Source organism: Corylus avellana, chromosome ca8 (assembly GCF_901000735.1).
Source record: "Corylus avellana chromosome ca8, CavTom2PMs-1.0".
NCBI classification, from domain to species: domain Eukaryota; kingdom Viridiplantae; phylum Streptophyta; class Magnoliopsida; order Fagales; family Betulaceae; genus Corylus; species Corylus avellana.
The window spans coordinates 4,317,588-4,330,704 of NC_081548.1; the positions used below are offsets into that span (position 1 = coordinate 4,317,588).

Genomic DNA, 13,117 nt, shown 5'->3' on the forward strand with positions numbered 1-13,117 from the left:
CTTAAAATCTTAAAGCTTGACTCGGCTCAGCATAATTACAACCCTATCACTAACAATAATCAAGAAGATAAAAGATAGCTAGATGCAGTGTGAATCCTTTCTCAATCCCTAAGTTGTTTGGCGAATATCTTGTACACGCAAGGAAAGTGTTTATCTCATTCACCTTTACTTTAAGCTTGAGCAAATTTAAGCTAAAAATAAATAAATACAGAAATAGTTATAAAAAAGAGTGATGCTCGGGATACAACTTTTACTATAAATCCCTGATAAACAGCCGTAACAGTTGACATAGCCAATAAACAATCAAACTGAGCTTGAGCAAGATCAACAAGTTCAGCATTCCCATAATTTCAAGCATTTATTCCGCATTTCAAATACCTCCGATGTCTCAAAGATATTATGAGTTTCATCAGTATCACAAAAGAAAAAAAGATAAAAACAAAATTTCCATTTCTGAAAAATTCACCCCCTTTTTTCTTCTTCTCCTTGTTTCCTACTAGTGAACCCCCACCCTCAAAAAAAAAAAACAAAAAAGAAAAAGAAAAACACAAATCCCTTAGTGAGCAGCAAACGCCAAATACAAGAGAGCCTCGGTTAACAAGTTTATTTAGGAAAAGAGAGATGATAGGTGAATAGGAACTGAACCATGCAGCTAAACCATATAACCAGCTCCATCTTCTACTCTAGAGTGCCCCTTGGAACCCTTATTTTATATGCTTAACTTCCAATATGACCCACTAGTATGATCAGGATCCCTCCAGCTCCAAAGTTGCAGTCAGCCAATTACAAACTTCATCCGTCTCCTCCGGGATTGTATAGTGACCTAACCTGCATCATAACAACATTGCACCTTACAGACTAACTATTGAGAAGAAGAAGAAGCATATCAGAGTCCTTAGTGAAGGTAGTTAAATACCCATTGTAAGATCTAAATGTAAGATTTCGAAATCCAGCAGAGCTTAAGGTCTGCGCTGATCTCTTTCCGTGTTCATATGCAACCACATCGTCACCTGCAACATGAAATTGAATTATATCTCCATTATAGAGAGCGATTTTTTATTTTCGTGGGTTCATTCTCCAACAGGAATCTTTGATTGAATCCTATCATAATTTTTATTGTCAAGAGTCCTTTGTGTTATAATATTAATTAAATGATCAAATTTATCATTTTTCTATCCAGCTTAACCTTTTAAGATAACTGGTGATTGAACATATATCAAAGCAAAGGTCCTAAGTTCGAATCTTTTGAGATAAGCAGTGATTTAACACTTTGAAACATTGTTCAACCCAACAAGCATCTTGAACCAATCAACTTATCCAATCATGGTTCATAGAATACATAAGCATCTTGTATCAATCAACTTATTCAATCATGGTGCAGAAGATAAAGAGAATTAGACGTCTACTAAAAAGACTTGTCTTTACCAAATAACCTAGACAATCTATTTAAACCCCACAGGTTGTGTAAGAAAAGCAGTACTGCAGAAACTCTCTAGAGTGAAAATGCTACATTTGTCTATGCACGCACGTGCTCTAAATGTATGGGAGCAGTAAAGCCAAGGTAACTGAGTTTTCATGTATATGCAAGTAATAATTTGCTATTTCATACTGGGTAGACTTAAATAGATGAAAGCACTGTGATTAGGACTTTTTTTTTGGATTCGTCTCTTTGCATGCTTTGAAGAGGAAAACACAATGGTACACAAAACAGATGTTTGAACTGGACAATCAAGCTATATCACGAAACTTAGATGAAAACTAAAACACACGGAACACAATTTTACACAATCAAGATATATCAAGAAACCTAGCTAGATGGAAATGTTGAGATGGTAACTCAGTGACAAAACTAGCAATGAGAACACTGGTAGTGACAACATATGAGTTTCCAATGAAAGCTCCAACAAGGATATATATAGTCTGGGTGAGTACTTGTGCGAGAGAAGTAGAAAGCACGAAAGCATGGTTTTCCTCCTACAGAAACAGTTCTATTATGATAAGCAGATTATGGAAGATCTAGAAATACTTATCGTTAAAAGCAATTTTTCACTATTTTGAATCTGAGATTGACCTTAAGCATGTTGACAAAGTAGAACTTTAAAAAAATTAAAAAGGACATGTTATATTCAACTTCATATCACTAGAAGTGTTTCAGCAGCTTGGTGGCTTCCTGATATGACTTAAACAGTAAAGAGAGATGACTTGAAATGCTCCCATTAGCATAAATTAACAAAAAAGGGGAAAAAATCCAGTTAAAAATTAACTGAAACCACATCATAAAAACTGATAGATGAATATGGATACCTAGACCATGGCAGAGAAAAATGGGTAATAATGCTGCACGTCTTGCTGCCTCATGCGACCCTTCCACTCGATTCCTCAAGGTCCTATAAACATTAGCTGATATGCTGAACATGTTGCTTAATGACAAAGAGTATGCGGATTATTGATTACAAGGTGGCTTATTGGTGTATTACGCATTTTTATGTATACATATATATGATAGAAGTCAAACCTTGAACACGGAAGCCAGCCACTAAGACCAACAATTGCGCTTAAGTTGACTCGGTAAAGGTTGCCATTCCCATAGTTTCCTGAAACAAGGCACATGGCAGAGTAGAGCGCGGTTGCAGCACCCATACTGAAGCCCCCAATACCAAGTTTGACTGCACAGTAATGGTAAAATTAAAATTACATAAGCTATGCAGTAGTGGTAATGCTCCATAAAACATAATATAATATGTGCCTTGGATATATAGCACTTTCACATATTTATATGCTCACAAGGATTAAATGACAATACTCAGATGCACTGTAAATGCTTCTCAGAAGAGTACAAACCAACTAAACCCCCCGCCCCATGTTTCTGTTCTTCCATCCTCCTACCCACATGAAAGTTGCTGCAAAAGATTAAACTCCCAAGGCTGGGAAGGGGTAACTTCACTTTAGACCCCTGAATTACCAAGCGATTTGAGAAGCCCACCAAACTTTAAAACCTCTCAATTTGGACTCATGAACTTTCAATTGCAGTCAATTTGAACCCCTCCGTCATATTTAGCCATTAACTTCCCTGATTTACCCTTAAAAAGACCAAAATATCCCTAATTTTTTTTTAACTTTATTTTTTTATTTGGAATTAAGGGTAAATTTGGAATTTATAAAAAAAGTCAGGACTATAAACGTCATTATCTCACTTTTAACGTTTAAAATCTTTTTGATAAATACTTTTAACGTTTAAAATCTAACAGAGGGGTTCAAATTTATTGCAATTGAAAGTTAAGGGATCCAAATTGAGAGGTTTTGAAGTTTGTGGGGTTTCTCTAATCGCGTGGTAATTCAGGAGTGTAAAGTGAAGTTACCCTTTAATTAAACAACTATTTTGCTCCTAGCTTAATTATTTTATTAAAATTAACAGACTAAAGGACACAGCAGTGATCCTGCAGCTTTCAGCTAATCTGAACAACCTCAATAGACAACAAGGTAAGTGACATTTTCATGAGACTCTTGGAAATCACAGAGGATTAGGTTAGAATACAAAAACATTGAAGAACTAAGGAAAAAAAAAAATAGGGATACAGGTGGAGAAGTATCTTGTATTCGCTAAAACCTAATTTTGGGCCAGCTATAAATTTCGGAAGAGAAAACCATTTGGGGGGAAAAGACAAGAATATATTTGAAGCAGTTCATTACACATGATTCACAAACAAGGAATTTCTGAGTTTCTTTTCCTCAATCACCAAATCCATAAGTTTCTAAATTATTATTTTTTTATAAGTAATCGAAATAGCATTAAAATCGTAAGGAGCATTAGTATTATTTTGTCAAAACGAGTTTAGTAAATGATGGATCAAGTCACAGAAAGATTCCAAGGAAAGCTTAATAAATACCAACTCCAAAAAAAAAAAAAAAAAAAAAAAAAAAAAAAAAAAAAAAAAAAAAAAAAATTCATGCAAAGTTATCATCAAGGGGGCCGTGGGGGGTGGGTGTCATATAACTCCCACCGCTCCATCCATGGTTGTTTACAAGAAACAAAAAACAAGAGTGCCCCGAGGTACAAAAAGACTCATCCATGTTAGCAAACTTATGTTAAAAGCCACTCTAAAAAGGCATGAACTAATCAATGGGACTACCAAGATTAAAACCTGAAAGGAGGGGGGAATCATGCATGAACTAATGGACAAAAAGACAAAAAAAAATCATAAACTGATGGACAACAGGATGAAGTGATAAAGAGATAATATAATTCGACCTTGGTTCTTTAACAACTCTTTCCCATAGTTTTCCCAAAATTTCAAAACTCTCTTGGCTTCTCAATTTACTTAATATATATATAAATGAGTTGGGTTCAAGTTAAGCCACATTACTCAACAATTTTCTATTAAATCAATATTCTGCTGAAACTACAATTAGATACATGTTTCCCTGTAGGCTTATTATGCACACCAAATTTCACAATAATCCAACATCATTTACTATCAAACTTTGAAACTTATTTGTATAGTATATTTAAGAATACAAAAAACTATAAATTTTAAGACTTAATAGATAAGATTGTTTTAATGGTCAATCACCTTGATATAAGCATGACAGTTATAGGAAAGACATTTAACCTAATGGTGGGACAAAATATTCTTGTAATAAAAAGTCATTTAATGTTAAATTTTTTGTTAAAGTTGCACCAAGCGTAGCTTGAATCTAACCCTATACAAGTATATATGTCCCCCTTACCTTAAACTCCAAAACTGATATGTCTATTGCATATAACTAAAAAAAAAAGTGTTCAAAGCTATCAAGGATTCAAAGGAGAACATACTGTTAGCAGGTTCTGTCGACAGTAGGTTAGCAACATGTGCTGCTGAAGAATCTAATCCCTCCAAGTCATCAGGTGCATCTTCTGAAAAATCTCCAACGTCAAACCCTGATATAAATCACCAAAGCAATTTAAACTATGTTATTCAGAGTTCCAAACAGAAAAAGTAAATGAAACAGTGATTAAACTCATGCGATAGAACCTACAGTAAATTACTGGATATATTTTGAGCATGCACTGCCGGAATATCAAAACTTACAGTCAGCAAGATTTAATGGTCTTTGACGAGAATAGAAAAAAGGAAGAATTTTTAAAGCAGCAAATCTTACAAGCAGTGCAGGGAAATCCACCAAATAGTTTCACTGGCCGAGTGGGAGCAGTGGGGCAAATCCATTTGATCTGAAATATTAATTTCAGTAGAGACAGATGATAAATACGCTCTACTAGATATCCAAAGAATTAGGGCTGCTGTGATGCATGTTACATGTACATACTTTGAGAAGCTATTAAGAATCTTGAAAAAAGGCATGCTTATTCTTACATTTGGTAGAGGAAGGGTTTCCAAGAGCTGTGACCAGCTGCAAAACAAAGGATAAATGTAAGATTTCACCTTAGTCACTATTGGCTACCTTCATTTCAACTGAGAACCACACTTGCTAGTATAAACAAATGATAGAATTGAATTGCTGCAGAAGCTTGGAAGCCATACAACCATTTAATAAACACTGAAGGTAAAAATATTAACTATCTAAACTTGGGACCACTTGCAAAGTTGAGAACAAGCCTTAACAAAAATGTTATGCCGCTATAAATGTCTCATCTCAATATGGTATTGTCATATTTAAAAAAAAAAAAAATGATAATTAATTACTTAAGCATTAGTATTATATATGCCATTAATGAATAATATATTTCAGTTTGCCAAGTTTAAAGGAAGACCAAGCTAGTGAAAAAGTGGTCCCCCATTTCTAGGCATTGGCATATGAAGTTTTTGGATTCAAGGCTTCCCAGCATAGCTTAGAATCAAGAAGAGAGGACGGAAGAATATGACAAATAGAAATTTGTTTTTTAGTTGACTTCACCATTGCCCTTCCCCATCAAATCAATCAGAATAAGAATCTTCTAGAAAGGGATATAGAGGTCAAGAACTTAGATAAACAACAAACTTCTTCAGCAGAACAAGACAAGACATTGACATTTTCTGACTCCCTTTTGATTTTTTTGGATACAAAAGAAGCTCACCACTAACAAAGAAGGCATATGCTCAAGGAAAAGAGAAAGGGACGACTCAACCCATATTCTGCTAAAAAAGTATGGAATAGGTTTATTTGGATGTTTATTAAATCTCAAAATTTTCAATTTCATAATCATTGATCCATGCACGTTGACATAACCATTATTGAGCAAAAGCTTGATAGTTATACCACATCATAATGTTGAGATGACAAGCTATAACTCAAGTACATGTACAATTTCCAAATCCACTTACTAACCAACTTATAAAACACTATAGTATTTCCTATACAAAATAAATAAATAAATAAAATGGAGAGCAGTAAAGAGAAGAACCATCTTGAAACAATTATAGCAGAATTGCCATCGTCAGAAAGAGTAGATTCAGTAAAGAACTAGCATTAATACCTTGAGCCCTTATCACCAAGGCCATGTAGCCAAACTATAGTGGCTTGGTGCCGCCCTTTGGGCCTCACCACATGAGTCCTCCCGAACTCAAATGTCCTTGTAGCAGTTCCACTGCCTGAAACATTGGAGCAACAAAGTTAAAACCACAAGACCCCGAAGGCATAAAGATGAATTATATGGCTAGAAGCAACAGCATTAGTCTTTACTAACAAACATATGAGCTTTTATACATACACAGCTGACAGAGACATTGGCAGGGATAAAAACTAACCAGAACCTATATTGGAGCTGCCGTAGCTCATTCTTTCTCAGCCAAATGTTTGCTGCAGTACAGGCCACTTGTTGCAATGGTTAAGTTGAGCTCCTGCAATGAAGAAAATCAGCATTGACCAACTCTACTTATAGCCATATGGGAGGGTGAAAAGGGAAATAAAACCCATGAATTTGCATCAGCTATTCCGGCTTACACCAGTTACAGAGTCTGAAAATTCATTAAAAAAATATAAACTCATAGAAAGTGAAAGGCACCCAGAAAAAGAAAAGAGATAAAAAGAATGGGGGCAAAAAAGCAGGAACTCTTTATGATAAAAGAATCCACAAACATATCAAAGCACATCAATGCATAAAATGAGCTTACAGAGTTTTCAGTTTGCAATGCAAACAGTAAGGGAATCTATCGTTGTGGACAGTTTGTAAAGTAAAGCACTTCAACTACAGCAACCCAAGACTATTAACCCCATATTAAAAAAAATTTTAAAAAAATAAAAAAATTTATCCCCTCCCAGGCTCCCACAGCTCAAACACACAAAGCATTTAAATTTATTATATACTTTCTTTCTTTTTTATGAATGGCAGATAACCATTGACTCACAAAGCCAGAAATTCAAATATCCACAGGGTCAATGAGGCAATGAAAGTGGCGAACTTGCTAGCGTATAAAAGATCTGATTTTTTTTTTAAAAAAAAAAAAAAAAAAAAAAAGGAAATACTATTGAATATAGAGGTTAAAAGGTAAAGTGGGGTTTAAGCTTTTTGCACCAACCTGGTGTGGAACAAACCCAAAAGCATATGGGCTTTTCCTTTTCCTCTTTGATTTGCCTTTCTTTGCTTCACACAAACTTTCTCTCACCTCCTTTTCTTTTCTTTGTTCATACTTCACAGTTCAGACATAAACCCTGCAAACACATTACACACACAGAAGCCAGAAAGTCCAAAAACTGGTCATTTTCTTAAACTGCCCTTCAATTTTATTCGAAATGCTATTCACATGACTAAACTGCCCTTCAGGTACGTTCACATTTGCTACCTTTTTCTCACCTAAAGTGAATAGGGGCACCAATCTTAAACCTTCCACTAGGGCAAGCGAGCTTCAATCTAAAACCCTTTTTTTTTTTAATAATTCTTTTATAATAAAAGTAAAAAAAAAAAAAAAAAAACACATAAATAAAGGAAGCATATCTTGAAAACACAAAAGTTTTGTTCTAAATTCAGCTGAAAAAAATTATTTTATTTAAACAATTAAATTGACATATGCTCCTAGAAATTCAAGTGAAAATGATAATCAATTGTTCTAAAAGATAAATATAAGCTTAATAGACAAAAGTTTAAATCAATATCTAAAGATGGTTATTTGTTTGATAATAATTCCCTTTTCAAAATAAATATGTTAACAGACAATTCAAAACATAAAATGATATTTTTTTTTTTTGACATGTCCGCACAAAAAATGAGAGGGCCAGTAACATCTACTTCATTAAGCATAGTTCTAACTGATTGAACTAACTCTTGAAGACAAATACAAAATACTATTACTTTGTCATAACATTTTTTTTCAAACAATCAATAAATACCCTCTAAAAAAACATCATCACATGAAAAATGTTATGTGTTTTTTTAGTGTTTTTTCCGTCTTAAGTGAATATTATTGTAAAAAAAATTTAAAAAGAAACTAACCCCTATTTTTCCCACCTAATTTTATTATAAAAAAAAAAAAAAAAGAAAAAACTAAGATTTTCCTTAGTTATCAAAGGGACCCATAATTGAGAAAAGAAAAATGGTGATGAGTGTTGTTGTGGTGGTGTCGAGTGAGGCATTCACAGTTTGGAGAATCATCAAATATGTCACGAGGCATTGAGGCTGTCTCTTTCAAACGGATGTTTCATTCCTTCGATGCATTATTATGAACTGTAAAGGTGTGTTTTCGTGGGACCCCAACGAGTGGCGTCGAAGCTCATACGTCACAACTGGATGCTATTGACGCATTAACGCGCACCTATCTGACAACCACTTCACACAAGGAACCCCACTCCACTCGGCATTGCACAGCAATTTCTCCACTATAACTTGGCAAAATATATTTAACAATTAAGGCTTCCTTAATTTCTTAATGTTTTATATATATATATATATATATATAAATGAAATTTCTTTGAACTTAATTAGAGGAAATTACTAGAAATTTATTAGGTATCATATATGGTATAAACTTAGAAAGGGAGTTTGAAAAGTTCAAAGAGAGTTATGTTTGGACGAAAAAATAAAGACCCACTTTTGGTAAGTGCACATGGTACTTATCACGTCGATTACTCGTTAACATGACACTTATCACATTAGTCACGCTAGTTTTTGGTAAGTGACACTTAGTTGATGTGATAAGTGTTACATTAACAGTTTTACAAAAAAATTATAATAAAAATTATAGTACTCTAAACATTTTTTATACATAAATTCTTCCTTATTAGTAACAACTAATAAACCTAGGTCCAAAAAAAATTACTTCATACAATAATAATAATATAGAGACATAGGGCTTGCATATAATTAAGGTTAGAAAAATATATAATTTAAGAGTAATTCTATAAGAATCTCTTGTATCTCTTAAAAAATGAGGTAATTTTTACAGTTACCATTTGATCAAAATTTAATAATAATCAATCATAAGCTTAATGATGATTTTAAAAGTCACATTATTTTTAAAGGAACACAAAATGAACGTCTAAAATTTCTCGTAACTTAAGAGTTAAAGATTACCCTTTTAAGTTGTCAACTCTTTCCATTCCCCACAAGTAGTGGAAGGAGAATCACATAAACTTAATAACAAAATCATTTATAGTCTTTGAGTTTCGAATAATCATGAGATTAACTAATTAAAACAGACTTTTCTGTCTGTATTTTATTCACCAACAACATATGCTGATGCCACTAATTTGGTCTAAGAGTCCAACATCATTAAGAAATTAGGTATTTTTTGGCCAAAGCTAATGGCTCAGAATGAAGATTAGCAAAAAGGCTCCACATTATTTGTAGGAATTTTTAATTATTGCGACATTCCACATGCGTCCCACTCTCTTAATTTTAATTAAAACAATCTATTTCTTTTTCTTTTTCTTTTTTATTTACCCATTTTTCAAAAACATCCCCCACATTCCATTCTTTATTTTATTTTATTTTTTATTATTATTTAAATATTCTTCCTCTTTCTTATTTTATTATTTCTTTACAAAAACCACTTTAAATTCATTTGAGAGGAGAGAGAATGAGTTTTTTTTTTTTTTTTTTTTCCTTTGTTGAGTATTATATCATAAATGGATTCTCTCAAATTGATTTGAATTAGAAAGGAGTCGGTTCTCTTTAGGTAGAGGGTAAAATTGTCTTTTTACATGTCTTTGACAATTTTACCCTCTACCTAAAGATGACACTCCTTTTCAATTGAAATCAACCGGAGATAATCCAAATACCTTTTTATCCCACTTTTTTATTATATGGGTAGTCAAATTAACATTTTAGGTAATTTGAATTGTTGGATGTGAAGTGATAGAGACTCTTCCCAAATGAGATATTAACAAGATGTAGTGATTTTTGTCTCTTCTCCATTGTAGCATTTGCTTTGTATCAAGCCAAGGAAGAGAGAGGGAGACAAAATGATGATAATATCTAAATTCTTGAAACAAAGTCCACAACATGTTCTGCAAACACTATGATTAGGTTTGATATCACTAGAGATTTTGGGCTTTTCAAATCTGGACTGGATTTTTTCCCAAATTAAAATCCCATTCCTTTACTTGTGGATCCAAAGGGGGGGCCTAAATCCAAATCCACCCTCCTAAAGTCAATGTCCCCAATCGATTTTGCCTCTTCACTTTTTAGCTTATGTAGTAATCTTGATAAAACCAAATTTAATTGATGTTTTATTATTTTGATTCTTAGCACAAAAATTACACCAACCAAACATATATTTTTAAATTGATGTTGGATAGATAAGGATAAAATTTTCTTTTAAATTAGGTCGGACACAAAACTTGACAATATTTGTCTTTTAGATCATGTGACCCTCACATATTCATCATACTAAAAAGGGAAAACGTCACAAAACTCCCATGAATTTTCACTCGTTTGGACTCTATCTCTAAAATTTAAAAACTTTCAATTAAGGGTATCAAATTTTCAATTTCTTTCAATTATCCCATTCCGTTAAATTTTGTCAAAATTCTCGAAATACCCTTATTTTTTTTAGTAAAAAAATAAACACTTAAATCTTTACAATTTTTATTTTATTTTTCTTATAAAAAAACGTGGATATTTTGAGAATTTTGACAAGATTTAATGAAAATTTTTAACAGAATAGAGTAATTAAAAGAAAATGAAAGTTCGATATCCTTAATTGACAGTTTTTAACTTAAAAAAATATATTCAAAACGTGTAAAATTTTATGAGATTTTGTGAAGTGTTCCCTATTAAGAATGTATGGGAGAATGATAAATAGGGTTTTAGTAAATTTAATTAGAACTTTTTCGAAGTTTGATGAAGATTCATCCATCAAGGTGGCATAATGAAGATTGCCTCGATTAGTCCGACCCCCACACATATGAATATATTCTGATTGAATGACACAAAGATGTATCTTTCAAAGTCTTGTCTGTTTTTAAATGATTTAAAAAAACAAGAAGGAATCGAAAATGTAGGTGGTGACCAATTAAAAAGAAGAAGAAAAGAATGGTATAATTTCAAAAGCATGACAATTTAGTCAATAGTGAAAGATGGAATCATAATATGAGAATTGAGATGAAAGGGAGGGGAGAGGAGGGAGGGGAGAGACAAATGCCTTGAGAGAATTATTAGTATTTTGACAGAATCATACAGCTCATGTGGAGATGCCCAGTCCTCACATGCATGCATCTATCACGTGCAAAATTAATCATCGATCAGTTTAATCTATATATGAATAATGCTATAATTGAATCCACACCACATCTTTTAATATAAATTTTTGAGAGAATTTTATAAAATTATTCTGAACTTTTACGCATTTTAAAATTACTTTTTTAATTTTTTGCTTTCAAAACTTTTAATATGATATCGAACTTTTAATTTTTTGCAATGTATCCCCCATTAGAATTTTCCATTAATAATTTTTAGAATTCTCAAAATACCCATTTAAAAAAAAAAAAAAATTGCAAATGGAATTTGCAATAATACTTACTCCTAAATCTTTGCAATTTTTTATTTATTTATTTATTTTTATGAAAAATGGGTATTGTGGGAATTTTGAAAATATTTAACGGGAAATCCTAACCGAGAAGGAAATTGCAAAAAAATTGAAAGTTTTATACAATAAATTGAGAGTTTTTGAACTTCATGGGGTAATTTCAAAACGTATAAAAGTTTATGGAGTTTTATGAAGTTTCCTCTATAAATTTTTTACAAATTGATGAGATGGTTTATTCTTATCATATTAGTCACCAAACAATTAAATTTAATTGTCCTAATATGATCATTTTTTGTAAACTATCACATTAATTTGTAAGTCTAAAGGTACGTTTGGGATTGTGATTTCGTAAGAATAATCCGTGTTTTTAAAATATATTGCAAAACGTAAGGCGTTTGACATTGCAATTTAAAAAACGCTTATTTAAAATAGGAAAAAAAATGCAATTTCAAAAAGCAGGCTAGGGGTGCTTATTTGAAAATGTGAGAATTTAAACTAAAATCACGATTTCGTATAACAAATATTTGATAAAAAAAATATTTGTTAACATGTTTTACCAAACGCCTTTGCGATTTTAAAAAGTAGCGATTTCAAAAATATAATTTTTAAAATTGCACTTATTAAAAACACAATCCTAAACAAATCCTAAGTGGCATACCCTAAATCCTATCCACGTAATCTTTATTATTATTATTATTATTTTTTTTTTATGGTTGTATATGGAGGCATGCAAGATGACACCTCGAGCCCACAACGTTGTGTGGGGGCCGATGTGGCACCCTTTACGGCGAAGTCAATGAGTAATGAAAACAAACTTGTTCAAGTTCAACGATCGCAATGGAATATTTCTGTCTCACCAAAATCTAAAGGACGATAGTGGATTAGATTCCTTATATTTTTTTTTTTAAAAAAAAAAAATTAAAATTTAAAATTTAAAATTACGTGAATTCATGACAATTTTTTGTTTTGAACGGTTTAAAAAATGTCACATATTAAAAAAGAGTGGCATGTTCGGGAGACAACAAAAAAAAATTTATTCTTAAAATGCTTTATCTTCACTTTTAAAGATACGCTTATTCTTTAGAAAACCTAAAGACAGCTTTTAGCTCAAATTTTTTCTACAACATAAAAAGCAAGAACTTGATAAAAATATACTTAGTTTTTATTTGTAACATGCACAT

General features: G+C 32.1%; 1 protein-coding gene across 3 annotated transcripts; it reads right to left on the reverse strand.

Annotated features, from left to right (window-relative positions):
• Nucleotides 1–325: 325 nt before the first annotated feature.
• On the reverse strand, nt 326–7,657 carry LOC132189384 (acyl-protein thioesterase 1-like). 3 transcript variants are annotated; one of them, XM_059604116.1, is made up of 11 exons: nt 7,494–7,657; nt 6,919–6,932; nt 6,723–6,815; nt 6,452–6,566; nt 5,352–5,388; nt 5,140–5,209; nt 4,814–4,918; nt 2,516–2,666; nt 2,305–2,387; nt 917–1,010; nt 326–828 (listed from the first exon to the last, which is right to left on the reverse strand). In XM_059604116.1, the coding sequence occupies exons 3-11, from the start codon at nt 6,751–6,753 to the stop codon at nt 747–749; spliced, it is 768 nt and encodes a 255-aa protein (XP_059460099.1). In that variant the 5' UTR covers nt 6,754–6,815; nt 6,919–6,932; nt 7,494–7,657; the 3' UTR covers nt 326–746. The 3 variants fall into 3 exon arrangements, with proteins under 3 accessions (XP_059460099.1, XP_059460096.1, XP_059460097.1); XM_059604113.1 differs by lacking the exon at nt 6,919–6,932; XM_059604114.1 differs by lacking the exons at nt 6,919–6,932; nt 7,494–7,657 and adding an exon at nt 7,089–7,189.
• Nucleotides 7,658–13,117: the final 5,460 nt, after the last annotated feature.

Excerpts from the sequence above, each read along its gene's own strand:
- LOC132189384 (XM_059604113.1), bottom strand. The coding sequence starts at position 6,753 with ATGAGCTACGGCAGCTCCAATATAGGTTCTG. Across the intron at positions 4,919-5,139 it reads TGGATTTCCCTGCACTGCTT|GGTTTGACGTTGGAGATTTT; the intron begins GTAAGATTTGCT and ends GATTTATATCAG. Across the intron at positions 2,667-4,813 it reads GTCGACAGAACCTGCTAACA|TCAAACTTGGTATTGGGGGC; the intron begins GTATGTTCTCCT and ends ATTACTGTGCAG.